Raw genomic sequence first — 27,104 nt, forward strand, 5'->3', positions numbered from 1 at the left:
ACAACAACAACAACGGCAAGGAGAACTTTGCAAGACTCGAAAAACACAAGAGCAAACGGACATAAACGCCGCCGAAGAATGGATGACGATGTAGTCGTTGTGACGAACGACTGGAAAAACACAAGGGAAGCGATGGCAAAGTTCCGGCGGCTGTTACTTTGCGCAAAATGGTAAATCTATTCAAGCGTTTTACGACACCGGAGTTTGCTAACGCAAGCTAGCCAATGCTAGCGTTGAAGATGAGTTCTGACGGATGCGCGACGTTTGTTTATAAAAAAAAAAAAAAACAAATCAGATAAAACTAGCACGGGGGGCTGACTAAATTGTGTCGTATCGTGCAGATAATACTGCCAGGGAAGACCTGCAGCGGAGGATCGGAGTTAGCAGATTGTAATGTACCTGCTATGGAAGCTCCTTTATGGTTCAACAGTCATTTCCTAAAGGATTTGCAAGACTGTCGTTTTGTGGAGGCTCAGGTTTCAGATGATGTCCTCTTGAGCAATATAAGTATGGTGTATTATTCTGCTGGTATCTGATTTTTTTTTTTTTTAAATCACCTAATGTCCTCTACCTTGTAGACTCTGGTAAAACTGGTTATTGGAATAAATAGGTAAGGATGGATATGCATCTTCCCCATCCCCTTAGGTGATGTCTTTTTTTTTTAATCAGAGATAAAACCGCAAAGGGGTTTAGAGAGTGCGAAGGAAAGATTATTCATCATAAAGGAGTAGGAGAGTTGTCACAAGTTAATTCATTTGCATTGACCTGCAAGCTTTGATTACCATTTCAAACCAAATCATGAGTTAAGAGTCAGGAAACCTTGAAACCGACATACAAGCATACATTTTGCAGTAATTGTGTTTCCTTTATTAATCAGATTAATGTTGCATTTTGAAATCCTTATTTTCCTCGAGGCTGCTTATATATTTCAAGAGGACGATATGGTTTTTGTATTTGCACAAAGTACATTTGTCAGTTCTGTATTTAATGCCGTGCAACAGGGACATCTCTTCAGCAACACGATATTTGGTGGAGTAAATTAAGAAAAACTTAATACACATTTCACCTTGATGCCCATTTTCCTTCCTAGGAATTTGACCAATTCCTTGAAATTTTGATTCCTTAGCGATTCAATCAAACCCAATGGTTATCTTTCATCATGACTTTGCAGCGCTGACCTTGACAATACAAATCCACAGTTGTTCAAGAAGTTTCCCAGGTCAATGGTATGCTACCTGCGACTGTGCGGCAGGCAACTTAAAGCGTCAAGGATGGCGGTTAACTGGTTTTATTGTCAACTTAGATTGACCACATAAAGTCACTTTCGGTTTATTTGTGATCCCAAGGAGGGAGAAACAAATTTCCACACCACTTTCAGCAATGCTCTGTTTTTTTTCCAGCTCAGATTTAATGAAGGAGCCTGTTTGTCTGGGGACGTGTGAGCATATGCTGTGCAGGTAATGTATCAAATCTTTTTTTATTATACATACAGAAGAGTAAAATTGGGAAAAATTGCACAGTGCGAATAAGAGAGTGAATGGTTGTCTGTTTGTTTACGTGGCCCTGCGCCTGACCCACGACCAGTCCGGGGTTGAACCCTGCCTCCTGCCCGATGGCAGCTGGGATGGGCTCCAGCATCTCCCGCTACTCTCAGTAGGATAAGCAGTAGACGATGGTTTGATGGATGGATGGATGGATGGATGGATGGATACATAAGAGTGGTAATGAAGGTATCTTAACAATAACCAAGCTGGATAACTGCCTGCCCTCTTAGATGGCATTTGGTTATGATTCAATATTTATATTTGAACACCTGTACTTTGTTCTATCTTGTATGGCCAATTATTCTTATGCATGTTCTTACGCAGATTTTTTTTGCCTCATTTTTTTTTTTTTTTTTTCTTTTCATATGGGATTTTATTACCGGTAGAAAATGACCTAGCTATTAAAATATTGCATGTATATGAGAGGAACAGATAATTGTTGTCATAAAAAATCTGCAATTCTAATAAATGTACACATAAAAGCGAGGGAACATGTATGTACATATATATATGGGCTTGTATAGAATTTTCGTACCTCAGACATGCACAGGCATGTATTTCTTTCATTATGCATCCTGGCTTCATGCAAGTGTATGTTTGATGGTATGCTGAAAGTCTCAACAGGACCAATGGCAATTTATGTCTAATTTTCTACATAAAGTATGTACGGCTCTGAAACTGTACTATCTCTCCATGAAGAAGTGACTCATTAATCTTGATTCGGCCGCTATTACTGAACCGCAAAGTGAATTTCTAATTGAAGCAATGTTTATTTCTCAGGATGTGCGCCGGGCAGCATGCGGGAGATGGCTGCGTTGTCTGTCACAGTTCTGTGTGGGTGAAAGACATCCAGATCAACAGGCAGCTCAGCAGCGTCATACAGCTTTTCTGCGGCTTGGAGTCGCTGTGGACCCCCATAGAAGAGCCAGGTAAATATGTTTTTTTTTTTTAAAATGGGATGAAGAGGCAATTTTGTAGACGCCACTTCCCCCCCCCCTACCTTTGGGCTAGTTTGAATAGCTCACATAATAGTTCTTTGAATATATTCATAGTTTATCCTATATCCCTCCGCTGACCAGAACTATGCTGGCATACTCGCATTCATAGTTGTGATGGATTTACGAGCATATTGTGCTATTTTACATGGCCATAACCAGCGTAGGAAAGGTTGGCTACTTGCTCCTCCGCCTCTGTCAAAATGTCAATGTTGATGGCGATCAGTACATTTTTAAAATCTGGCTTTCCCTTTTGAACTGCAAATCATGATGAAACTTTCCAGTGCAAAGGGTTACTTTCGTTTTAAGAATTTTAACTTGCCAATTTCTCTTGCTCGGCTTCAAACAGAAACTGAGGGCACCATCTTTAAAAACAAGAAAAGCTTCAAGATCTGGTTCAGCCCCCGCAGCCGTAAGGTGCGCTGTATGGTGGAGAAATCTCCAGAGGTCGCCTCGACAGGCAGACAGCCTTCTGGAGAAACAACTCTTGCAAAACCAAACGCAGCAACCGCTCAATCCAAGGATTTGACAGTTTTCAGTTTCAACTCATCCTCCCAAGACTCCTCGTGTTCAGAAAGATGCACCGTTGACCGCAAAAGCAAGAAGAAAAGGTTGAACAAGCAGAAACGTTCCACCAGAAAGGCATCGCTGCAAAGAGCCAGTCAGACCAAACACAAACAGGCCAAAGAGACGATGAAGAAGAAGCTGGAAGCCATAAATCAGCAATGGGGGGTAACTGAGGAGGGAGTGGCTCTTCCTGAAAAGGAGCAGCACAGTGAAAAAATAGAGCAGCCAGCGAGCAAAAGGGTTTCCTTCCTAAGCCCCGCTGCCTCGTCTCCAGAGCCCCAGGGGGGTGTCAATGGATTCACCCACGAAGCCCAGAGGAGCGCCGCCCAGGTGAACCTATCAAGCAGCGACGCCACTGTGCTTGATAAACAATTGCAGCGCTGTCCGAATGTTTTGGACAGTGTCAACCAGCTAGACGGCCTGCCCGCGCATGCCGCAGATGACCGCAGCCCCGAAAAACAGGTCGACACACCGCCCCCCATAGATTGCTCCGAATGGTTCGACCCGGAGGAGGAGGCCAACTCTGCGGAGACCACGCCAAAAAGGCCCAGAGCCTCGCCAGGTCTTCGGAGAACATCGCTGGCTCTCACGTCCCCAACTGTCCTTGAAGCTCAATCTTTGACCAGCTCCAAGCATAAAGTGCCGAGCAAAATGTCAAGAATCCATAATGGAGAGAGTCCCCTCGTTCTGGCCAAACAGTCTCCCTCGAACCGAGCATGCGTGGGGCGATCCTCATCGGGGAGCCCTGCATATTTGAAGAAGAACCTCAAAGGGGAGACCCCACTGCATGTATCGGCAATTAAGGTAAAGGCATTTCCCAAGCCCTTCTTTGGATGTGCTACATTATCTGTTACATCATTCAAATGCAAATTTTGATCTTTTTTCTGAAGTGGACATACATCTTTAAAAGGCGCAGTTAAGGACTCGATATTTTATTTAAAAATGCATGAAGCGATTTGGCGAAGCAGTGAGCCAACAGGTCCGCTATCTGATCTCAATCTCTTGCAGCTCTGTTGTAGTTCCTCTTTGAAGGATTTGTCTCGTCCATCGGCGTCCGCGGGAACTGTTTGTTCGAAGTTCCGTACATGCGATGCACGAAAACGGAGTGAGAATCTTTGTCGCTCTGTTTTTTAATGACAAGCGGCCACTTTTGCGAAACACAAGTTCTGGTTTAATTAGCTTGAGTGTGCACGTGGGCGTCGTGGTTGGAAAACGTTGCCGGTTTCCTATCCACTTTGGTTTTTCATTAAATCGTGACTCGCTGCAAGAGCCTGGGACAACCTGGGACAAGGGTTGGACACTGGAGACTGACACCAGAGTTTGGGGAAAAAAAAAAAATTTATTTTGGAGCTGAATTGCCATGCGTTCATCAGGGGGATAAAGTATCACAGACGTTAAGGTGTGTGACGAGCTCCTCTGCGCTTTTGTAGCGTACAATAGACGAAGCCAATCCCAAAGTTCTTACCCGGGAGGTGAGCAGGCATCGCCGGGTGCTGCGGCCACTCGTGTCATCCAATATAATCCTCGCGAAACAAATTTGATGTTATAGGTCTCACATCGCCCAGTCTTTCACATCAAAGGGTGTCATTATAACTCCGTGGGGGTCTCAGTATCTCGAGTAAAGGAGTTACTGTACCGTGTGGTCGTGAGGTCATCTCGGGCAGAAATGATATTTATCCGCATTATGATTCAGAAATACGAACCATAGGTTACGGATAGTCAGACTTCAATTTACTGTCATAAAAATCCGCAATTATATTACCCTGCAATCTTCAAGCCTCGTAGACGCGAAATGACAGTGATCATGGTGTGTGTGTGTGTGCGCAACTCTGGACCGTAAGGGCTTAGCCTGTAAGCCCAGTGGGTGGACATCTGGAATCAGTCAAAGGCACTCGCACCGCTACGGCCAGCGGGGGAGGCAGAGCTGCGTAGCACGCTGCTTTTTGAGAAGAAAGCATTTTACAGTAATCCTTGCAAAGACGGCGGTAATCCGTCTCTGCATCCGTAGACAAGGTAATCAATGGCCTACCGCGGAGTATGATTGATAAACAACATGACTCGGGCTAGCTGTGTTTACAGGACCGCGGTTTTGACATCAGCTTTGTTGTCCTCTTTGGATCTTGCAGGGAGACGTTGAGGCCGTTCAGAACCTGCTGGACCAAGGAGCTGACCCCAACCTGAAAGATAATGCTGGATGGACACCTCTAGTAAGTTTATAGCTCCTTATATGTGCCAAGGGATCCATAAGTAATGTATCTTTGATTTATTATGCTATGAGCCAAAGGCTATTAAGGGTAGGGGGTACTAAAAAAAAAAAAATCTGAAAACCAGCACACATCAGCACACATGAAACTAATTACATCACTAATTCATAACGTGTGTTCACGTGATTAAAAGTGTTAATTGAATGAATCGGAGTCACGGCCGCAAACCAGCACTGGCGTAAGAAGATTACACTGTCAAGCCAAAGTTAACGCAGCAGAAGCCTCAATAGGAATACAAGTGTAACATGCCGTTCAAATGCATCTGGGATAAGCAGATAAGAACATTTGTGTGACAACAATAGGCGACAGACAGACCCGTTTATATTTAATGAGTTGTGTACCAGTGGAATATTCTTAATCATCACAAGTTGATAGGGGGAAAGATTATTCGTGTGTCTTTCCAGCGCGTTGTGCTCTGGGCCTGCAGCATCCTGTTACAAATGACTGGCCGCTGCATGCGATATTTCTTTGGAGAAATTCTGCAGCACGGGTCACATGAGACATGAGATATAGTCTGTAGCAAATTTCACAGATGATGGTTGTGCGTCGCGAGACAGACCCCTGACAGGTTTGTAGATAAGAACCCACCAAAAATATTATGACTCATATGTCAGTGTGGGGAAAGTTTGCAGAGGAATAAGAAGTGCAGTGGCGTGTTTTCAAAAGGACATTGGTCGTAAAACTGACAGAGTGGAATGCATGCAGTTTCTGGAGCGAGCTCTTACCTGATAACCTGTGAATGGCATCGCCATTATCTAACATCGGAGGGACGGGCATTTACTGTGGCCACTTTATCAGATTGAGTCAGAGGGGAGGGAATTTGACTGTGGTCTGCTGATGTGCTGCGAGGGAGGCATTTGTTTTAAGAGGACGGTGATGCTTTTTCCTCTTCGACAGTGGTACTTAATATATATATATATATATATACATATGCACATGTATGTATGTATGTATACAAATACATATATATGTGTGTGTGTATATACATACATATATATATATATATATATATACTGCTCAAAAAAAATAAAGGGAACACTTGAACAACACAATGTAACTCCAAGTCTATCACACTTGTGTGAAATCATAGTGTCCACTCAGGAAGCAACACAGATTCATCTTGACTTGTTTTCAGGACATTACATCAAAGTTGGATCAGCCTGGAGTTTGTTTTTATACTTTAATTTTGAGTGTGATTCTTAACCAGACCTCCATGGGTTGATACAATTGATTTCCATTGATCATTTTTGTGTGATTTTGTTGTCAGCACATTCAACTGTGTAAAGAGCAAAGTATTTCATAAGAATATTTCATTCATTTAGATCTAGGATGTGTTTTTTAAGTGTTCCCTTTATTTTTTTGAGCAGTATATATATATATATATATATATATACACACACACACATATATACATATACGTGTCTATCTATCTATCTATCTATCTATCTATCTATCTATCTATCTATCTATCTATCTATCTATCTATCTATCTATCTATCTATCTATCTATCTATATGTATATGTGTATATATATGTGTCTGTGTATATAATATAATCTTCTTTCGGCTTTTCCCGTCAGGTATATAATATAATATAAAATAATATAATCATATATATATATATATATATATATATATATATATGCATATATATTATATGTGTGTGTGTGTCAGAACTGTGTATTCATGTTCATGAAGATGAAATTCAAATTACGTATATCTTATTCAGCATTTTGAAAAATGTATAAAATCTGTACATGCTGAGGCTGGAATAAGGGAGTCACGGACGGATGGCTTTTGACTTGCGTTCAAAAGCTGCGTTATCAATAAAACATTATTGCTATATATCAGCTGCAGTGAAAACACTTATGGAGTTTGTTATTGCTTTTCTATGTTTGAATTACTATCGAGAGTGTACGAAAAGGCCACGGGGCGCTAGTTTTCACTTGCGCTTTAAATTTATTTTGAGGGCAGATTAAAAACCCAGCCACAGCTGACCAAATAGCGGCCCAATAATCAAAATACATGGTCAAGTGAGACAAAATGAAATAAATACCAGCCATAACACTGACAAACAGTGTAGAAACAACCTATTCATTGTCATAACAGTAGTTTTAAAAGATCAGTTGTCCAAAAAGGCCAGAATTAAAGACCAGTGTTCAGACAGCGGGAGCAGATCCACGATGAAACTGCACGTTGGACAATGATGAAGCAGCCCGTGCAAAAACTCGTGCGCGCGCAAGCGCTTGCTTGCATTTATCTGCAAAGAATTGACATGAATTTATGCCGGGTTTAATCAAAAATGTACACACACAGACATTTATTTTTTCAGTTTCTAGAAAATGACACTGAGCATTTTTTCCATTACTAGTAACAAAATGAAAAATGTTTGTTGTGGTTGATAATCAGTGAAATCAATATTTATCGCAGCAGGTGCACTGGGTGTGTCTTATGATGTAAATGAATAATACATTGTAGAAGTAAGTTTAAAAAGTAAATCTGATGCTTATATCTTTTTTTTTGCTGTAGCTGAAGTGGAACTAGAATTCTGATGAATTGGTTGCTGCTCACTTCAGTTAAATGACCACTTGTCTTTCAAAGTAGTGTTGTGGTGGTGGCAGAGTGGGATGATAAACCAAGTTTTTCTTTAATTTTGTGCATGGAAACTTTAAGATGTAAAAAAAAAAGAATTGTATTTGACTGTATGGGGCCATCCTCACCCTCTGGGCATTTCATTTGAAAAGAGCTTTCAATCAACAAGGCTTCTCTTCAGATACAGAGAAATATTAACATAGCATTACAACGCCTTCCTTTTGTCTTCAGAGGAGTTGTTTCCATAAAAGCCACCGATCCCCGCAATTGTCTGGAAGTGGTTTTGCAGAAATCAGCATCACAAGTTGAACATCAACTCAGTGAAAAGACATTAGAGATAAGGTGGCGTGTCACATCTCCAAAAATGTGCTGCCCATTTACGCTTTGGAAATCTGAATAATTCGATTGTCTTTTGTAGTTTATTTTGTTAAATTGGGTGCATAAAAAAAAATAACAATAATAATACCTGATGTCATTTGAATGGCAAAGAGACCTCAAAACCCTTTCATTTTAGCTGTCTTTTATTTATTTTCAGGAAAAAAAAAGGAAATTCCATTAATTTTCTACAATCCCTCCATGACTAATAATGTGACCAAGGTAATTTGAATGTTAAATTCAATGTATTACATAGACAAACTACATTTTAAATTGAATTCAGTATCGACTGCCTTCTTCTGTCTGAGGCAGCCAGTTTTAGTTGCTTTTGCCTCTTTTTGCAGAGGAGACAATTAGGTGCCCGCTGTTATTCTTCTTGTAAAAGACAATCTCATGCTTTGTCAAGAAACTGCTTAGCACTCGCTACCTTGATAACCCATGAGATTGAGGAAGACGTTTTCTTCTCGGTCTTTCTTTTATTTCAAACAATACAGAGTTACTGATAGAAAATGTAGTCCTAAAAAATAAAGGGTCTGATTGTGGTCCTGATTCCCTGATGGAATACATCAAGCACACACTCCCTCCTTTTCCTCACAGAGTAAACCACCTCAACTAGCATTATTATGTTAGCTCTCGCAAAATGGTAGTCGAAGTACCTAGTAGGGGTTCGTAATGAACAAATCTCAAAAAAATCATACGAGAGACGCACATCGTCATGTGTGTTTGTGTGTGCGTGCCGATTTTCTGCTTGGAAAAAAAAGCCAGTGGATGACACTAGAGTTTGAAAACAGAATAGAAGTGCAGGATAACAAGTGGAGGGATGTGATTGTTCCAGCATGAAGCCTGTAACCTGGGCCACGTGGCTGTTGTGGAGATGTTGGTGTCAAGGGGAGCCCTACTGAACACACCAGGCTATGAAAATGACTCTCCACTCCATGACGCTGTGAGGAATGGACACACCGCTATTGTCAAACTGCTGCTGAAGCACGGAGCCTCACAGACTGTGCTGTAAGTTGCGTTTTAATTATTCATGTATTTATTTGTTAAGTATCCTTTTTTTTTTTTTTTTTTTTGCTTTGCAAACAGAAAATCATTTCATAATATCAATTTCCAAGGGCTGGGCTATATATTACTGTAAAACACTGACTGTCCCACTGTTTTCATGGTGAGGTTTCTTTTCAGTCAACAACTGTAATACATAATTCTGCAATTCTCCGAAATAATAATTAATAAGCAAGTTCCCGCACATAAGGGTTTAATAATTCACTGAGCGCTCACTGTCATTATAAAAAAATACTGTGTTTTTCGCAACATAAGTCACATTTAAATCCTTAAATTTTCTCAATAATCGTCGGTGCGCCTCATGCATGAATTCTTGTTGTGCTTACCGACCTCCAACTGATTTTATGTGGCACGCTGCGCTCGAACATCTTATCAAAATGTTTTTGTGCGACTTTGGTAAGCGACCGAGCCGCTCCGCTTGATTGATTGACACGGGGACGTCGTATCAAAGCGGGTCCTCGGTTGAATATGGGTTGCAACGTCAGACAACGTTAGATAACTAATGATGGAATGCCGGAACACAACGTTGTTCCAACCTCACACCAACTTCAGATGTCCGCTGTCGCCGGCAGCGATAAACCAATCAGAGACCAGCACGGTATACGCTTACCTCTGCCACTTTTCGTAATAGCGGTACGTTCTGTGCTTCCACACAATATTTGTGTGGCTGAGGACCCCAGAAATAGCAGCTGTCAAGAGAGATGCTTACGAAGCCGAACTCAAACTCAAGGCCATCAGTCGAGCAATCGACGATGGGAACAGAGCAGCCGCCAAAGAATTCAACAGGAATGAATCGGAGGAAACAAGCGGATGAACCGCGCCAAGTAAAGAAGACCAAACACAGTTTCCGAGGGAACAAAGTGAGACGAAAGAGAGGAATAAAGTTCGACTAAACTGACTGTTTTGTTTGACTTTATATTTATAAAATAGACATAGAATAGACATAATCATTGATATTGCTGTGCGCCTTATGGTCCGCAAAATACGATCCGAACGTCACAAATCACAATTTTGTAATTGTGTTATTATACTTTCTGATGGTTTTGTATAAAAAGAAAGGTATATTTCAGAATTGTAGCTGAATGCATAAGTATTAATGCGTCCATAAAAATACCTGCATATAAAACCACCCGATCTTTGTTGTGGGCACATCAAGTCTTCTGTGTCTCTTGAGCCATATTTTCATAAATATTGTATGTTTATGTTTATGTTTATCACTACACAGTATATGTGATTCCAACTAAACTACAATCATTGTCTGAATATTGTGGAATGGCTGGTTATTGTTACCATTGAAAAGAGCTAAATATATTTGAATTCCGTCATTATAACAGAGCAGAAATATTATCCTGTGGCTGCCGGCGGTGTGCTTTGTGCAACTGCTGTCTTAACTTCCAGTTTCACACCCGCTGGGCACGCAAACCACACACACACACACACACACACACGAGGGGATGGGTGAGTTTCACAGGGCTTCTTTCATGGGAATTTTAACAGGTATTCAGCCCTTTATTATCAAGAACAGGATGTTCATTAGCGTAGCGAGTGGGTGGGTGGATGTAAGAGAATCGACTGGTTCTTAGTCAATCAGCCGGTGCCGAACCAATGATTCTGGCCCGTGGCGGTATGCTAGATGTGGAACGCCGTGTTCATAATGAGGCACAGAAAGCTGGTTAATCAGCGAACAGGAGAGCAAATGATAAGGGTCAGCATGGATTGCACTCTTCCTGTCCTCTGTGCAACCTCTTACCCCCACCAGCATCTTAATACCATTTTATTTGTCTCATTGCTTTGTTGGGATCTGATTCCTGGTTCTTCCATGTTCTTCTTCCCCCAATCACTGGCTGCAAGTGAATGGCACACACACACACACACACACACACACACACAGGTGATAAATCAAGGCATTTGCAATTCACAAAGCTTGGGAGCCTCAAAATTCACAGATGCATCGAGATGCATCGAGATGCATCTCCGTGATTGACATGATGCTCATGCCACTTCTTGGTGTACCTGAAACAGCAGCTACACGTGGCCTTCTTTTTCGGTCTCATCTTCCTCCCCTCCTTGTCGGCTGCTCCCTTCAGGGTTGCCACAGCTACTAATCATCTGCCTCCATCTAAACCCTATTCTCTGCATCCTCCTGCCTCGCAACAGCTAACTTCATGTCCTCTTTCACTCCCCGTCTCTCTGATGGAGTCATTCGTGATCCTATCCGTTCTCATCGCTATCTATCCACGTCATTCCCAAAGAAAATGTCTACATTCTATTCCTGCTACCGCCGGCCTAATTTTTCCTCAGTGCCGGTGTATCTAAACCACACAACATGGCCGGTCTCAGCACTGCTTGTACATCCTTTCCTTTCATTCTGGCTGATACTCTTATCGTACATCACACCTGACACTTTTCTCGAACGTGTCTCCACTTCCTCTCCACACTCTCCGTTGCTCTGGACTGTTGACCCCGGGTGTTTTAAATTGTCCACCTTGTCTTCATCCCCACTCCCTGTAACCTCAGCGTTCCACTCGGGTCCCTCTCATTCAGACAAATGTATTCTGTCTTGTTGCCTCTGAACCCTCATTCCTCTCCTTTCCAGCGCATACCTCCACCTCTGGAGATTTCCCTCCGCTCTCTTCGCAGATCACTATGTCATCTGCAAACATTACGGTTCAAGGTGATTCCCGTCTAACCTCACCTGTCAACCTGCCCGTCACCATAGCAAAGAAGGGGCTCGGAGATGATTCCAGATGCACTCCAGCCTCCACCTTGACCTCCTCTGTCACAGCTAGAGCACACCTCACCACTGTCTCAACGTTCTCATACAAGTCATACAAGTCCTGCACCGGTCTAACATACCCCTGTGCCACTCAAGACTTCCTCATTCAGCTCCGTTTTCTGTCTCATCTAGATCACCTTAAAAATCGACCAACAAAGAAATCATGTTTGTATTGTGCACCGCCGCAGTGTAATCGTAAAATCGTTCGATGCGAGCTTGTAGTTGGGTTTAGTGATGGCACGTATTAGTGATTTATGTTCAGGCCAAATACAGTGAAGTTTGCTGAAACACAGAGTCAACCTAATGACATTGATTGATCCTCAACAACACTTATGGTCCTCTGAGCCACGTTCTCTGTTGACCAAAGCCACAACATTTAAATTCATCTGGTCCCCCTTGTCTCGCTTAGGAAATAATCTCTTTCATTGATTACATATTCTGAGTGCATCAGAGGTGCGGCACATGTTAAGATGTTTGGGAAATAAAGTCAGAGAGACCAGATTGAGATAGTTTGCACATGTACAGAGGAGGGATGGTGAAGACCTGGCCTTAAGGGTGCTGAGGTTGGAACTGGCCGGCAGGAAGGAGGCTTAGAGAGACACCGAAGAGGAGATTAATGGATGGAGTGAAAGAGGACGGGAGGTTTTTCGTCAGAGAACGGGGTTAGACGGAGGCAGACGGGTGTCTGTTGCGACCCCTGAAGGAAGCAGTCGGAAGGAAAAGAAGATTTATTACATCTTGTCAGTTCTATATTTCATCGAGGAACATTTAAAATGTGAACCTCCGCTGGAGCTTTTTTTTTTTCTTCTCCTCCCTTCACTCAGTCACCAACTAATGTGTTGCAAACACTGTTTTTCATGACTTATGATTCAGACAGTGTGGCGTCAGTGCAAGGCTAATTAATAACAACCTCACTACAGTACTCATCATTCAGTAGGAGTTATAACACTGATCCTGCCTTATATTCCGACCGGGTTTGTTTGAAACCCAGTTTGAACCATTCGCACTTTTGATTAAATATGCATCATGGCCTTCCTTTCTACGGTCGCTTCCCCGATCTGTTTTACGCCGTCGACTGCCAACAGAGGTCAAAAGTTGAGGACACCGGTGATGTCAAGTGAGAAATAACTTGGGTTTATATTGTATATTGAACCGCAGAAGAACAAACGCAAGTGTACGTATTCTTTGTTCACTTTTGGATCCGCAAGTGCTGTGTTTACCAAGTGAAGAAGTTATCGGTGTCGAGACAAGGGCAGACGAAATTAGGTGTTTATCTTGAAATTAATTTGAAATATTCCTCCCCCAAAGAGAGTCATTTCTAAAAGGAGTATCCCCCTGAATCACCGCTGCCTCCCTCCCACTTTTGTACTTGACAACGTCTGCGAGTTCCCCCTCCGCCCTCCCCGTACATTTTCTCTACACTTCATTATTTTTCCTCACAAATTCTCCTCACGTGCAGCGGAATATACCGGCTTGTTTGAGCAAATGTGTAGGTGTCAGGGACATTCTATGTTTGTTTGTGTTTGTGTATATGTAGCTGGAGGTATGAATCCAAATTAAATATTTTATGGACCAGTGGACCTATTAATTGTCCCCTAGGTGTTATCTTTGCTGACGCCTAATCTTTAAGAGACAACCTGCTGGGCTTGGTTTGTTGCTTCTCCTCTACTTTTCCTCATTCTTTCTCTCCTCTCCCTCTTTCCTCAAGGTGACCACAGTTTCCTTTTATGCGGCTTAAATTTAAAACACATTATTTAAATCGGTTTCCTCACTGTAACCCACATTCTGCCAACAATTTCCATTACTGCCAACGCTGTGATCATCACTGCCGAGACGCACAAAGAACCGCTCCAGGGCGTCTTACATATGTACTTGTATATTTGGAAATATGTTTTGTCTTCGTCCTCACGAAGCCGCGGAATGCACTTTTCAAGTTCCCCAAGTTTTAATTTATTTAGTTATTCTTGGTCTTTTTAAATGGCCGTCACAGCTTGCTTGTGCGTTTTTTCCACACAGGAGATATTAAGCCATCAATCAGTATCAGTATAACTGCATATACAGTATGGCAATGGTTGTTATTGATCACAGATACACGACAATAATAACAAAATGCCACCTTATCACTGAATGTCTTCAGTTCCAATATATTGGCCTGAATTTTGTTATACAACAAACTCGAAATGTACCTGCATTCTGCAAGCGTACATTTTTGAACCTTCAGTGCAAATGACCATTGTCCTAATTTGATGAGCCTCCAACAGCTTTTAAACTGGACCTGTGAACTGCTTGTTATTTTCCGGTGAAAATGTTTCTATTTATTTTTAATTCTGTTTATTTTTCCTTTTTTTATATATACAGAACATTGCTCCTTCTTGACATTTCTCAGTTCAATTACTTTTACCTTTTTAATTACTTTTGCCTAATTTCTAAAAGCAGGAATATAAATTGGCTCAGAAAATATAAAAATGCGTGTTTGTCACCAATTTAAACTCACAACTCCAACAGCTGGCTCAGCACATTAACCTGTTCCAGATTGATCTATTATTCATCATCTTTTTTAATGACAATGTTTGTTTATTATACATTTTATGTTCCATATACTTACCTCATACTAATAAACTGTAAAGAGCATTTGTCTCAATAACCACACTTGTACGCAGTAATTTGTTTATGCCAGCAAAACAAAAACCCAAAGAAAGACTCACAATCAATAAGCTGCAGTTGCTACCCAACGCTACACGTCGTATCTTACCAATGGAATGGATGCAGTTCTGCAACTTTGAAAATAATGTCGACATTTAAATCTCCGGCCAAATCTCTGATGCTCGTGTGAATGCAGCGTAAAGATGAGGGAATGTGTTTGAACAGAGATAGCTATGGTCCGTGAACAAAGTAGAACAAGAGAAAGATTCCCACTCTCCTGCATATCAAAACATTTTGCTCCAAGTGAATGGCACACATGGCTGCTCGGTTTCAAATAACAAGCCGGGTGTGACAATGCCAAGTTTGTTTTTCGCCGAGCTTTGGACTCGCAATTATTGATTTCTCAATAAGCCCTGCCTAGCTTGCGATACAAATAAAACAACACACAATTGAAAGGTTTGCGGTGAAATAATAGAACCCAGTTATTGTTTTGTTGAGTTTGCTTTACACTTGCTTTTTAGAAGCATTGTTGCTGCTCTAGATGATTTTTTTTTTATACAATCAGCTGGAGGGTTACACATGTTGCCAAGGTTAATAGTCTTCTGGAAGCCTCTATGAACATTCATTTTGGTATTCAGATATCATTTAATTGGGTAAAAGAAGAGTAGATTCCTTCAGTGTTAACAGTTGAAATTGATAAATCAACTATCTCCATCCAGGAACGGAAAAAAGTTTCATTAATAGATTTTGCTTTGGAATTATGGAAATGTGTCATTTACTGTCTTTTGTTTAGTAAATTCTAATGACTAATTCTGAAGTCACCTGGAAAGGTCATCTAATTCCATTTAAGAAAAATCACCAACATAACCCTGCAGTGATTCGTCCAAAGAATATTTTCCCATGAGTTATTCTAATTGAAAATCGAGAGCTAATTAAAAGTTGTGGTGTTTTCATAAGAATTTTGTATTTATTATTATTTCCCAGATCTGGCACCTGAAGTTTTTTATCATTCGAAACCTGTCACAGTTCATAATTTAAAAAAATAAATAAAACTTTGTTTGTATTTTAATGATTTTAATATGTCAACCCAAATGTTCAGATAATAGGATAACACTGTCAAAAAAATGATTTCGAGTTTTTTTCCAGCAACATTTCTATTTAATAGTTAACACATTAATAGTTTTCCATACTGACACTACATGCAGGCATGGGATGCTCACCTCCCCCTTTCCTCCATCGAGCCAAAGTAGAATTCATGTTGTGAGAGATTCTTCTATTCTGGTGTAGTTTCTGTCTGGAAGTAGCGGGAGACGGTCAGCTTTGATGCTCAGATGCACAAAAATGGCAGAATTTGTTGAATTAAGCATAAGATGTTTGTTGTTGTTGTGTCAAGATTGCATTGTGGGACTGAACTCCTTCAGATCTTGTGCCAGATTCCATCTTCAGGGGTTAAAAGGGGAAAGAAGACATAGTTGTAATGACACTCAAAGCTCACAGCTTATCTGAAGTTTATGCATCCGTGGACGTCACGCTGGCGGATACAGACCCAGCTATATATATATATTACTTTTAGGTACGTCTGTTAGAGCAGCCTCCCCTTGGGGATAGACAAAGCCTTTCATAAGCATTTAAATTCAAGTCGAATTGAATTACTCCTCATTATTGTCTCGAGACATACTTGATTTATTTGTATTATGTATCTGACTGCTAATAAATCAAACAAGTTGCTTATGAATTCTGCCCGACGCCACCAGAAAACTTTTGCTTGTGACTTTTTGTTGTTTCTCGAGTCTCTGTTTTGTAAGACACAAGGAGTGCCTGAGGGGGCAGGAATTCTCTAAATCTCATCATAAAACCTACCTTTATCAAAGTTCTAATCCGCATTCTGCACAGGTTGTCAATTTATCTGTTCATTTTTTTTGCCTAATTTGAACGTCTTGGAAAGTTTATATTTGCATGTTTTACCTTCAGCATCGGTTGTTATCAATTGTTTGGTGAAAGATATCCAGGGTAATCCTGCAGCAGGGTGAAATCAAACATGCATTTAGACCGCCGAAAGGGTTTGTAAATTGAAAGTTATTGCAAAGTATTAAGTAATTCCGGCGTTTCAGTCGGATAACGTGCATCATTTTCCACCGTTTCAAATGCAAAAATGTATTAGTGCCTGTCTTTTGCGAGGCACTGAGGAACATGATGCTTTATTTTGTTTTTTTCTTCACAGTAATATGTATGGAAAGCAGCCTGTAGATTATGCTAGAAGTCTAGAGATGCTGGAGATTTTCCAGGAAACCCCAGGAGCAACAGAAAATTTGAATACATCTCCCAATCCCTCAGCTAGTATCTCTCAGGTAGGTCTACATGAAAATATGAATAATCCCTTTTTATGCACACCATGCAATTCCCTAATGCGGTTGAGATTTTGTTTTTTGAAAATACCTCCTCAGATTTTTTTTTTTATTTCCTTTTTTATATCCTTTCTTAGGTGAGCGATTGCATGAATAGAGATGCAATTGTAGTGTTTCTACCCAGCAAGCTGTCGCAGAGCCAGCAGGACCAACTGGCCAGACTCGGAGACCTACTGGAGTGGACAATGGCCGACGCATTTTCAAGTTCAGGTAGTGTGTGTTCAGTGCCGCGGCAACTGTCCTCTTCTTTTTCAAAAAGCCCTCTTTGGGGCTGGTGATTATAGGTCTTCCAGTGCCGTCATTGACAAATTTGTCGTGATTTGCTATTTAGCTTGTTCCAATCATCACAACTTGGATGTGAGCCGCTTGCCGAAGTGTTTATCTGGAATGCCGAGCATCTCGTTCCTCTGGGACTTCTGACGTTAATGTTCTGCAGAACACCCACGCGCCATTCCTAAGACGGCGTTGGAATCGAACCGTTTCCTTTTGGACTGGCTTCACAGGCTGGCCTCTTTGTTGTCGCTCCACACTGCCGTCGGTGGACGTATCGGGAACATGTACGCCCGTGCATGGCTGGGTTTGTGTCAGGCGCCGTTTCAGCGGCGGGGCTCCGGCTCCGCCGCCTCTCCGTGCACCGCGGCAACGGAGGACCCAAAACCAGCAGATGGTTTTGGATGTCGGAACAAACAACTGTCAAACCCTCCCCAGTCGCCGGAACGCCGATGTTTGAAAGCCGACTTCGCAAAGTTGTCGGGCCCGGCGTAGGGCGTCGCAGAGATTTGCAGCTCTGTTTTTGTGTTTTTGTGGGAAGGTTCGCTTCAAGGGTATGTGGTAGACATTTAGGCAATTTATTCAGCTAATTTTCTGCGAGCTCTCCAAGTGCCTGAATTAAATTGGAAAGTACTTTGCAAGTCTTTCTTTTGGCTGCGGTGGAAATTGATTTGATGAATTACATATCTCGGGCCTATCTTTTAATTGACCTCACAGCGGCGGCGATAGTGTTAAATGGTTATGAGAGTTCTAGTGGAAGAACTTAATTGAATAATGGATGCAGAACAATTTGATGCATTTTGGATGTGACTCTGCTCGCTCCTCTGTTAATTTTCCCTTTTCTTTGTGAACGCCCTAACCTGATGTCCTCATCTGATGATAATGTTCTTTTAGCCGTAATCGCACATTTCGGCGAGCGTAGCGGGACGAGTTTATCTCTTTGGCCTCAGTTGCCGACACAAACCGAAGAAAAACAAACGGGTTCGGCCTCCGGAGCCGCCGTTCCACCTCCAGGTGTTTCGCCACCAACGCATGATCTCACGCTTTGACCGGAATTCTGACCTCCAAGCATGTTCACTCCAGGCAAAGAAACGGGCAATCAATATTATTTTCGAGCCCCTTTAAAGTTATGGAAAGTATTGTTGATTATCATATACTGCACAGTACATTCACCGCCTTATCACTGTGGGATAGGATTCCACCCCAAACGCTTCTTTTCCTCCTGAGAAAGCTTTTATAGGCTTTACTTCCCTCCGCAGAGGCTTCTGAATTGTTTAAAAAAAAAAAAAAAGCTTCTGAAGAATCAGCAGTAACTAAGAAGTTCTTTATCCCCCGGCGTTGCATAGTAACAGCTAAAAGATAAACCCAAGAGCAAAAGTAATCAAAAATCCGTCCTCTCAAAAAAATGTTTTGGAAAAGAAAATGGTCACGGGTCGGCTCCTGGGACCAGACCGGTGTTTACATGTTGAACTTGGTTAGCTTTTCCAGTCATTTACCAGGATGACTTACAACACAACCAAGCACTCTGCGACCAAAAAAACGAATAAATCCAACCAACAATTGTTAGTTGTTTGTTAGTGAGCAAACGTGCTTGTTTGGTAACTCAGAAGCGACTCCTTGCCGCATGTACCACTGGTTGGATGTCAACTGACGTAATATTGTCTAGTCCAGGGGTCGGTAACCGGCGGCTCTTTCGTCTTTACACTGCGGCTCCGAGTGGCTTGGGGAAAATAGATTATAAATATTTAATTGAAGTATATTTCATTTGTGTTAATTCCTTTTTTAACTTTTAGTTCTAAGTTGGAAGATTATAGTGATCTTGAAATGTTAGATGAAATTATATTTATTATTTTTCGCCGCTCAAAATAACGTCACACTGGCGGAAGCCGGTATACCCGCTGGCCGGTAAAGTCCCGATTTGCCGATGCTGTGTGCAGAAGTTCAGGAGCAGAAGTCCCATAAACCAGGTAAAATAAATATCTATGAAGATATTTTGCAAATATTTATTTTTTATTGTTTACTGACACTTTTCCCCGATTTATTTTTAAAATTTAGGTCAAGGCTCCGCTAAACGCTCTGAAAGCCCAAAGCTCAAAATGAGTTCATTACATAAATAAAATTTAATTTTCTCTGTAATACTTTGTGAATTTCAGAAGCAACGCACTACACGCTTGTTTATACAAAGTGTAAAGGTAATAAAAAGCAATATATACAGTGGTACCTTTATTTTAGACGTCAAAAAGTAATCGCGGCTCCCAGTGTTTCCGAGGAAACCGGTTCCAAATGGCTCTTTGGGTGTTACGGGTTGCCGACCCCTGAAATAGAATAAATAGATATAACCGCACCGTAATGTAAGTTGCCCTGTGATGTGTGTGTTACGTCATTTCAAAAACAAGTGTCCCGTGTCTTACAGTAAGTCATGTTGTGGTGCCAGGAGATCCCATGCCAACCACCTACTCCACCCTGCGAGGCCTCCTGGCAGGCTGCTGGATTGTCAAATACAGCTGTAAGTACAGGGCGAGCCGTCGCTCGGAGGCTATTTTAGTACGTCTTCTTAATTATGATGTTGTAACCTCGTTACATTTTTAATGCAGTGACTTTGAGGAAGCTTTTGTCCAGAAGACCCTGAATGAGTTTTTTTTTTTTTTTTTGGCCAAGTCTGGTTCTGCTTGAAACTTTTAAGGAGAGCATACATATATTATAGATTATTCTATTTCTAGCTGGAAACAGGCTGCTCCAGCTGACTATTGATAAGTCCCGAGCCTGTGGCTTTCTTCCTCAAGTAGCTGATTGCACTTTCTTGATATGCAGTCATAAAGCAGAGGTTTCGCAAGGCTTTTCAGACATTTCCAGACCCTGTCATTTCTCTCCTGGTTAGTATTTATAATGAGAACTGGAATTTATTTGAATGTATACATCAATAGAAATGAGACAGAAACCCAATCACACTGCATAGGCAAACATTGACGACATAATGAACGTATAACAAACAACATACCGAACATAGAGTGCAGAATAACCCGCGGTAAATTGTCCGTGAAGGTCAGCAGTTCACAAAGCGAGAGAAACCAAACCAGTCCCGTCGGCTCGACCAGCTTAAAACAAGAACTTGTGGGGTGAAAAACCCTCTTCTTATTCAAGCGACGCCATGTAACGTGCCGCTCTTGCAACAGACAAAATCCGCGGGTTGTCCGCTCAATCGGAAAAGCCTTTTCTTTTCAACTTTTGAATAGAAAGTTATTTTCCTTACGATACATAAGGCATATTTATATTGCTCCCGGGACATGATTCCGTTATCGGCCACCTCCCGCTAACGGCGTCGCCGAATGAGCTGGTCAGCTGCGGAAAAACAAATGCACGCAGTGAATGGACGTCACACACCTTGGCAGCCCAGACACGCTCGGCCGTTCTGGTTTCAAAATAGAATAGAAAGATTCCCAGAATATAACACTCATGTTTGCCAGGCACAATGGGACTATCTGGGGAAACAATAGTTTCTGTTTTAATTCTCTTGGCATGGGATTTGCGTATAAACTGGCATTATCTCCCAGTAAGGGTAATAGTATCGGAATAACTCTTTGCACACGGAACATTTTCCGCTCTTTCTGAATAATGTGATTTGTTTTTTTCTTGCATACCTTTTGCCGAAGAGGCCTGTAATAAACAGTTTGCTGTCAAGTGGCTTCTTGCTAAGCCTTCATTTTGTGATACAGTTCCCGTTTGGGGACGAACGTGACCGCGAAATGTACATTTGATCTGGCGTGTCCGCTCGGTATCAGCCTTCCGGGGGAAACCGGTCTTTTCCCGACCACATATTCTCTGAGTAATGTCCACAATTCGGCACTTAAAAACGCGCCCCGTTAAATCCCCCGGGGGAAAAATGTTTGAAAGAGCATTTGCGAGGCGCACTTTCCTGGTAAATCTTTGTCCCCGCTGCTTTTTGTCCAAACACCTGTTTGACTGACATTCAAATAGAGAGGGTTTGCGACTGCGGGTGGGAATGTGGGAATCTGTGTGCCTTAAGGCATCAACATCGCTAGTGATAAAAAGGCTCATCCTGTTTGATTTATGCCAAGATGAAAACTTTTAATGTACTTCCTTCTTTTTTTTTTTTTTTTGTATGATTTAGCCATTCTTAGCCTGTCTCCCTCAGCACCCTCAAACCAAGTCAGTCATCAGATATTCAGAGGAAGTCAACTAAAAAGGGAAATGCTGCTGTCAAGCACCTTGGTGTGCCCTTGACTGCTGTATCTGTCAGTAGCATTCCTTTATTTAGCATATCTTTGCCTGCGTTGAGTAAAATGACACATCTCCTGCAAGTAAGCCATTGGCGGTTTGAAGATGTATGTTTAAGTGTGTGTGTGTGTGCGCGTGTGTGTGTGTGTGTGTGTGTGCGTGTGTGCATGCAAGCGCGCCATTTCTGCCCGTCTCTCCCTTTTCTCTGCTCGGGCTGAGGACTTGACACGGCTTGTCTCCCTCATGACAGTCACTGTGGCATCCTATCTGTACGCCATCGCTTTCATCCGGGCCGACGCCTGGCCTGCCTCTTTATTAGTTTTCAGTCTCAGCAGAACACGCTATCCGCTGGAAATAAAAAAAAAAAACGCCACCGGTTTAAAGAAAACCCATGTCCATCGTCGATCGATTCCGGATTTCGTTTTAAGGGAAAAAGCTGAAAAAAAGTGGACGAAAGGAAAAACAACCCAAGGTCAGCAGTTTCCCCTCCGTAGTTTCTCCGCCCTCGTAGATTCGAATGCAAACGCACACATTGTTATTCTTTCAGGTGCTGCGTTCCTTTTGTTTGTGGAGAAGAGTCAAATCTGTGGCGCGAAGGAATGCACCGCCTCCCGGAGCCAGACGCTTGACGGACAGACGGCGCGAACATGAAGGCGCTTTCGAGTCGCCGTCGACCGGTCGAACTCTGCGGGAAGCCGGCTTTCAAATCATTAGATAGCAGCCCTACTGTTAAATTCCACCCGATCATAAAATGTGTTTCTCAATAAATGTCGAGCCGCAGAGAAGCCGTCGCGGTATCCGTCTTCCTTGTTGCTTATTTTGACACCCCGTCCTCCATTAGATCCGATGCCTCGCATCCTCGATTTTGCACGAAATAGCCCAGATCGGGTTTCATGTAAATATACTCCCGAAAGCCTCAGACCGCATTGCAGGTTGTTTTGCATAGACGGCGAACGGGAACGGGTCCAACGCGCACCCGGGAGGTCAACAACAGCTCAGTCAAGCTAATGACCGCGCGGGTTGAGATTGCTAATCCATCTCGGGAGAACCCCGAAATGATCAAACTTTGGAGAAAATAAGATCTCGCTCTCTCCTCCTCCCCCGATCCTCACCGGCTATAAATTTTCCTGCTTGTCAGCGCTCTGCCCCCTCTGCCGGCCGGCCGGGGGAGGCCGTGTGCACTGGTGTGGCTCCGAAACCTGGCGCGTTCTAGATATTTCTCGCTAACCGCAAGACTCCCTGAGGGTGCTTGAAATTCAATTACGTGACGCGCGTACCTACTCGCGGCGACTCTGCCGGTAAGGCCGTTGCCGGGGGTTTTACACTTCGTTTTCTCCGGGCCCGGATACGGATTAGAAATAACAATAACAATCATCTCGATCCGGCATCGTCCTCGATCCCGTGCGAGTATCGGAATCCGAGTCCTTATGTCGTATCTGAGATGAGATCACAGTTACACTCGGTCTCTCGGGTAATCAAACAAGTGCGTTAATCTGTTAAGTCGTTCACCGATTAAGAAAAGGCATCGGTTTGAAATGTTTTTCCGCATTCAGCCTTTGTAAACGTAATTAACCGAAATGCTAATGACGCTGTCACACCGAGTGCCGTCATCTTGAGCAATTAACCCCGGTGTCTCCCTTGTCCTCTGTCTACATCTCTGGCAGGGTTTCGGTAAACGAAAGCCGTAATACGTCGGGCCGAGGAAGCGCGAGGCGTCCGTCCACCCGTAGGTTCTTTCTGCGCATGTGCGTGCGTGTGTGTGTGCACGAGTTACTGCCGCCATCGCGCGCATCTGCTCGCATCTGCTCACGTCGCCACGTCTTGGCAGTCGAAGGCGCCCGCGAGCGGAAACCTAACGAGCCCGAAACAAACCTCAAGTCACGCGGGTGCGGCTAAATTTACACACCTTGCAGGTTTGCGGGGCTCCGTGTTTCAAACATGACTAGACGTTTTCTTTTTTTTTTTTTTTTTTTGGCACAAAGTCTTTGCATTTTCATCGCTACAAGCAAAATTCACACCACGACTCATTGACAGGATTCTTTGTTATTCAAATGTAGTTTTTTTTTTTTTTGAATCTGCAACAGAATAAGAGTGTATTTTTTTTTTTTTTTTAACTCAGTACCCCCAGCATGATACTCGGTAATGGAACACTGAGAGCAGCAATACAATGATCTGTTGTGTCTTCAGGAGTATTTTTCATCTGTGACAGCGAGGGGTCTCTAAAGAACGTGATATATATTCCTACATTTTTTTTTTTTTTTTTTTTTTTTACTTTATTTAAAAAAAAAAAAAAAGTTTTAAGTCTTTGGAGATGTTTCAGATTTTGAATAAAAGAGCCTTTTTTTTTTTTTTTTTTTTTTTAAAGAAAAATGCCGGGATGCCGGCTGTCACTCGGTTCCAGTTTAACTGTGTGAAACCTCCAGAGAGAAAGGGAGGGGGGTCTGCTTGAACTCTAGTTTTAAACTCCAGCAGCTTACAACAAGGGTTGCATCATTAACTCCATCATGCTGCGGGCATCTTTCTCCGTCAGCCGCCGCAGTGTGCCAATACCGCTAACTCACCAACAGACATGAGCTTTGTCATCCTCCGTTTGCACTCGCCTTGTCACAATCATTCAAGGCAACATAATTAGCGGCGGCTTTATTTCTACTATCTCCGTCTTGCCAGGGGTGGAGGCGTGTCTCCAGGCGAGCCGTTGGATGCCTGAAAATGAGTATGAAGCGGGAGATGGCGCCCGGCGCAGTCGCATCAACAGATGTAGCTTGGTAAGTCAGAGCCGCCGGTTACATTTCATAAAGAGAAGTCTTTGTGGCAGCGACACTCGATGACGTTTTTTTTTTCTCCGGGTCGTGACACGCTTGTCGGTTGATGAGCGAACTCAGCGGCTCTGAAAGAGTTGCGGTAAATTTGCGAGCGCTTTTTAACGGCGTTCAGCCCAAACAGATTGGGAGTATCTGGAAAATAACCGGGTGGGAGTAGATGCGGAACACGCTTGATGGAGGCAAAATGATGCCGGCAAAATAATGACAAGAAACAAGAGAGGGGAGAAATATTCGGATATATATGAGATCAATGGTTGGAAATATGGATTTTCTGATATCTGATACTGTATTGTGAATGTTACTTGATTGACAGATTGATCGGATGAACAGAAAATATGACTATTAATGACTCGCACCGTAGCTTTAAAAGAAACATTAGACACGTCTTTGTCACGCCGGAGACTAAATACGGTGTTTGTTGTGTAACTCATTCGATTTTTCTCTTCCTCGTTTCCCCGTCCTACTTACCAGGATCTTATTGTGAGACTGCGTCATTGGCTGTTTGCCCTGAAAGGGTTTAATATGAACACAATTAATGCGGCGCTGACAGAACGGTGACTTTGGATAGGATTTCCGGGTTGTTACATTTTGGCTAGTGAGATAAAAAACAAAATTGGACTCATGTTGACCTGACCGAGGAGCTGCTCCAAAAAGATCCTCCAACTTCCGCCCATTAGGTGTTTCCTTTCGAGATATTTCTTTTATTTTTTGTAAATCGGTAAGTCGGACTTTATCCCGCACAGCACTGAGACCGCAAAATAGAGGAAAACAACACACAAAGACCTGTAGAATAAACTATATAATCCTTAAAAGTCTACAAAGCTCTTGGAGTGATTTATCCATTTATCCCCCCGAAGGACAGAAACCTCAGGGAGTCTGGAGATGCTGACTAATACTGTAGTTTGTTGTTGTGATGACCTCGGGCGGGACCCGCGCCGTGATAAATACACATTCATTAGCAGGCCGCAGCTGTCCATGTCATTTTTTTTTTTTTTTGTTTTGTTTTGTTTCTGGCTAACGTGGACCCGGGTCTGTTCTCAAAGCATCATCAGATAGGAAGTAAACAGGAATACAAATGTAATCCAGTGCCGCTGAGTCCGAACGTTCGGTCAGAATTCTTCCCGGAGCCGAGCTCGTATTTTATTTCGGGCAAATTTCCTGATCGACCCTTTAAAAAAAAATCCCCAATATTTTTACGATTTTTCAAATTTCGCAGCTTCCCCCGCTCTTCGACGGCTGTTTCTTCTTCCTCTCGGGCTCGTTCAAGGCGCCGACCAAAAGCGAGCTGACCGGGCTGCTGCGGGAGGGCGGGGGTCGGATCCTGAGCCGCCGCCCGAAGCCCGACAGCGACGTCACTCAAACCCTGAGCGCCGCCGCCTATCACGCCGCTCCGGGATCGGACCAGGCGCTCTGTACCCAGTACGTCATCTTCGACCCGCAGGACCCCTACAAGCCCGAGGCGGTCCGACGGGGGAAGGTATGGTCGGCGCCTTCGTCCTGGCTCATCGACTGCATCGCGGCCTTCGGCCTCCTTCCCGTTCCGAACCCCGAATCCGCATAACGAGTCATGTCAATATCGCGGTGACCGTTGGCTGGATAAACCGGGGTAATTGAGTGTGTAAATGTTCATATAATCGGCATAAACGAAATAAAAAGGTATCACATCTGAAACTAGATGTTTCTGTTTTTGTTTTGTTTTTTTTAATCCTTGCTTTTGGAAGTGAGTCAAGATGTCATCGTTGGGGTAAACAGAAAGAGAAAAGTTATGCTTTTTAATTGGCAGATCGACTTGTTTGTGAGTTTAAGACGTACAATATCGATAACGCAGCCGCTCAGCGCAGGACACGGCCAGACGCGCCGAGTGCCGATTTTAGTTCTCAGAGAGGAAAATGCGATTGACATCCTTTGTTTCTGTCCTACTGAAGTTGAGAAAGCAGGGAATTTTAGCCAGCGAGCAACAGCTATATTACTTCAATATATCTTCAATATATCTTCAAATGATTGCTCACTTTCAGTTGAACAATAACGTCGCTCAACGGCAATATAAATACCAATAAAAACATGCGGTATATTTTTATTTGCTCCGACCAATACTTTTACAACCTCTCCTGCTGGGAATCGATGGATATCATTTGAAATGTAAACACCGAAAGAAAAACTTTCTTTGTCTGAGGAGATTCAAACTTCCGGGCGTTCGGCGTGCAACTTAGATTAAGAAGATAACTGATGTTTCGTAAAGGCACTTCTTTTTCCCGGTTCCTCTGTAGAACTTAATATCAGCGATTCACCGGGGTGGTTTGTTCCCTTTATTGCCAGAGAAAGATCCATTTCCTGTTGGTTCCCCGAGTCTATATTTGCAGCAGCCGGGTCAGTCGGCTCATAAGTCTCTCTTCCGGCTCCTCCGTCCTCACAAAGACATTTACAGGGAAGAAGGGTTCCTCTATATAATCCATCAAACATGTTTGGGGTCGTCTTCCAAGTATACATGCACGAAGGCGTCGTCAAACAAACAGCCGCCGCGAGCTTCTTCCAATATATCCAGCAGCGTCGCTAC

The 27,104-nt window shown here is 42.7% G+C and overlaps 1 protein-coding gene across 1 annotated transcript; it reads left to right on the top strand.

Moving 5' to 3' along the window:
- On the top strand, positions 1–26,184 carry bard1 (BRCA1 associated RING domain 1). Its single transcript, XM_086144677.1, has 11 exons — positions 1–170; positions 1,401–1,457; positions 2,325–2,473; positions 2,889–3,910; positions 5,233–5,313; positions 9,172–9,344; positions 17,039–17,165; positions 17,300–17,432; positions 19,906–19,998; positions 24,396–24,493; positions 25,767–26,184. Exons 1-11 carry the CDS (start codon positions 79–81, stop codon positions 26,109–26,111), a joined length of 2,370 nt encoding a protein of 789 aa, XP_086000803.1. The 5' UTR covers positions 1–78; the 3' UTR covers positions 26,112–26,184.
- Positions 26,185–27,104: the final 920 nt, after the last annotated feature.

This window comes from Fistularia commersonii, chromosome 4 (genome assembly GCF_037954325.1).
Source record: "Fistularia commersonii isolate RoL2024-O1a breed Wild chromosome 4, RoL_Fcom_v1.0, whole genome shotgun sequence".
NCBI lineage: Eukaryota > Metazoa > Chordata > Actinopteri > Syngnathiformes > Fistulariidae > Fistularia > Fistularia commersonii.

What these genes read in the sequence shown, in the direction of transcription:
- bard1 (XM_086144677.1), top strand. Translation starts at nt 79, where the DNA reads ATGGATGACGATGTAGTCGTTGTGACGAACGACTGGAAAAACACAAGG. An exon ending in ATGCTGGATGGACACCTCTA is followed by an intron (nt 5,314 to 9,171) that starts GTAAGTTTATAG and finishes TGATTGTTCCAG; the next exon opens with CATGAAGCCTGTAACCTGGG. An exon ending in GGAGCCTCACAGACTGTGCT is followed by an intron (nt 9,345 to 17,038) that starts GTAAGTTGCGTT and finishes TTTTCTTCACAG; the next exon opens with TAATATGTATGGAAAGCAGC.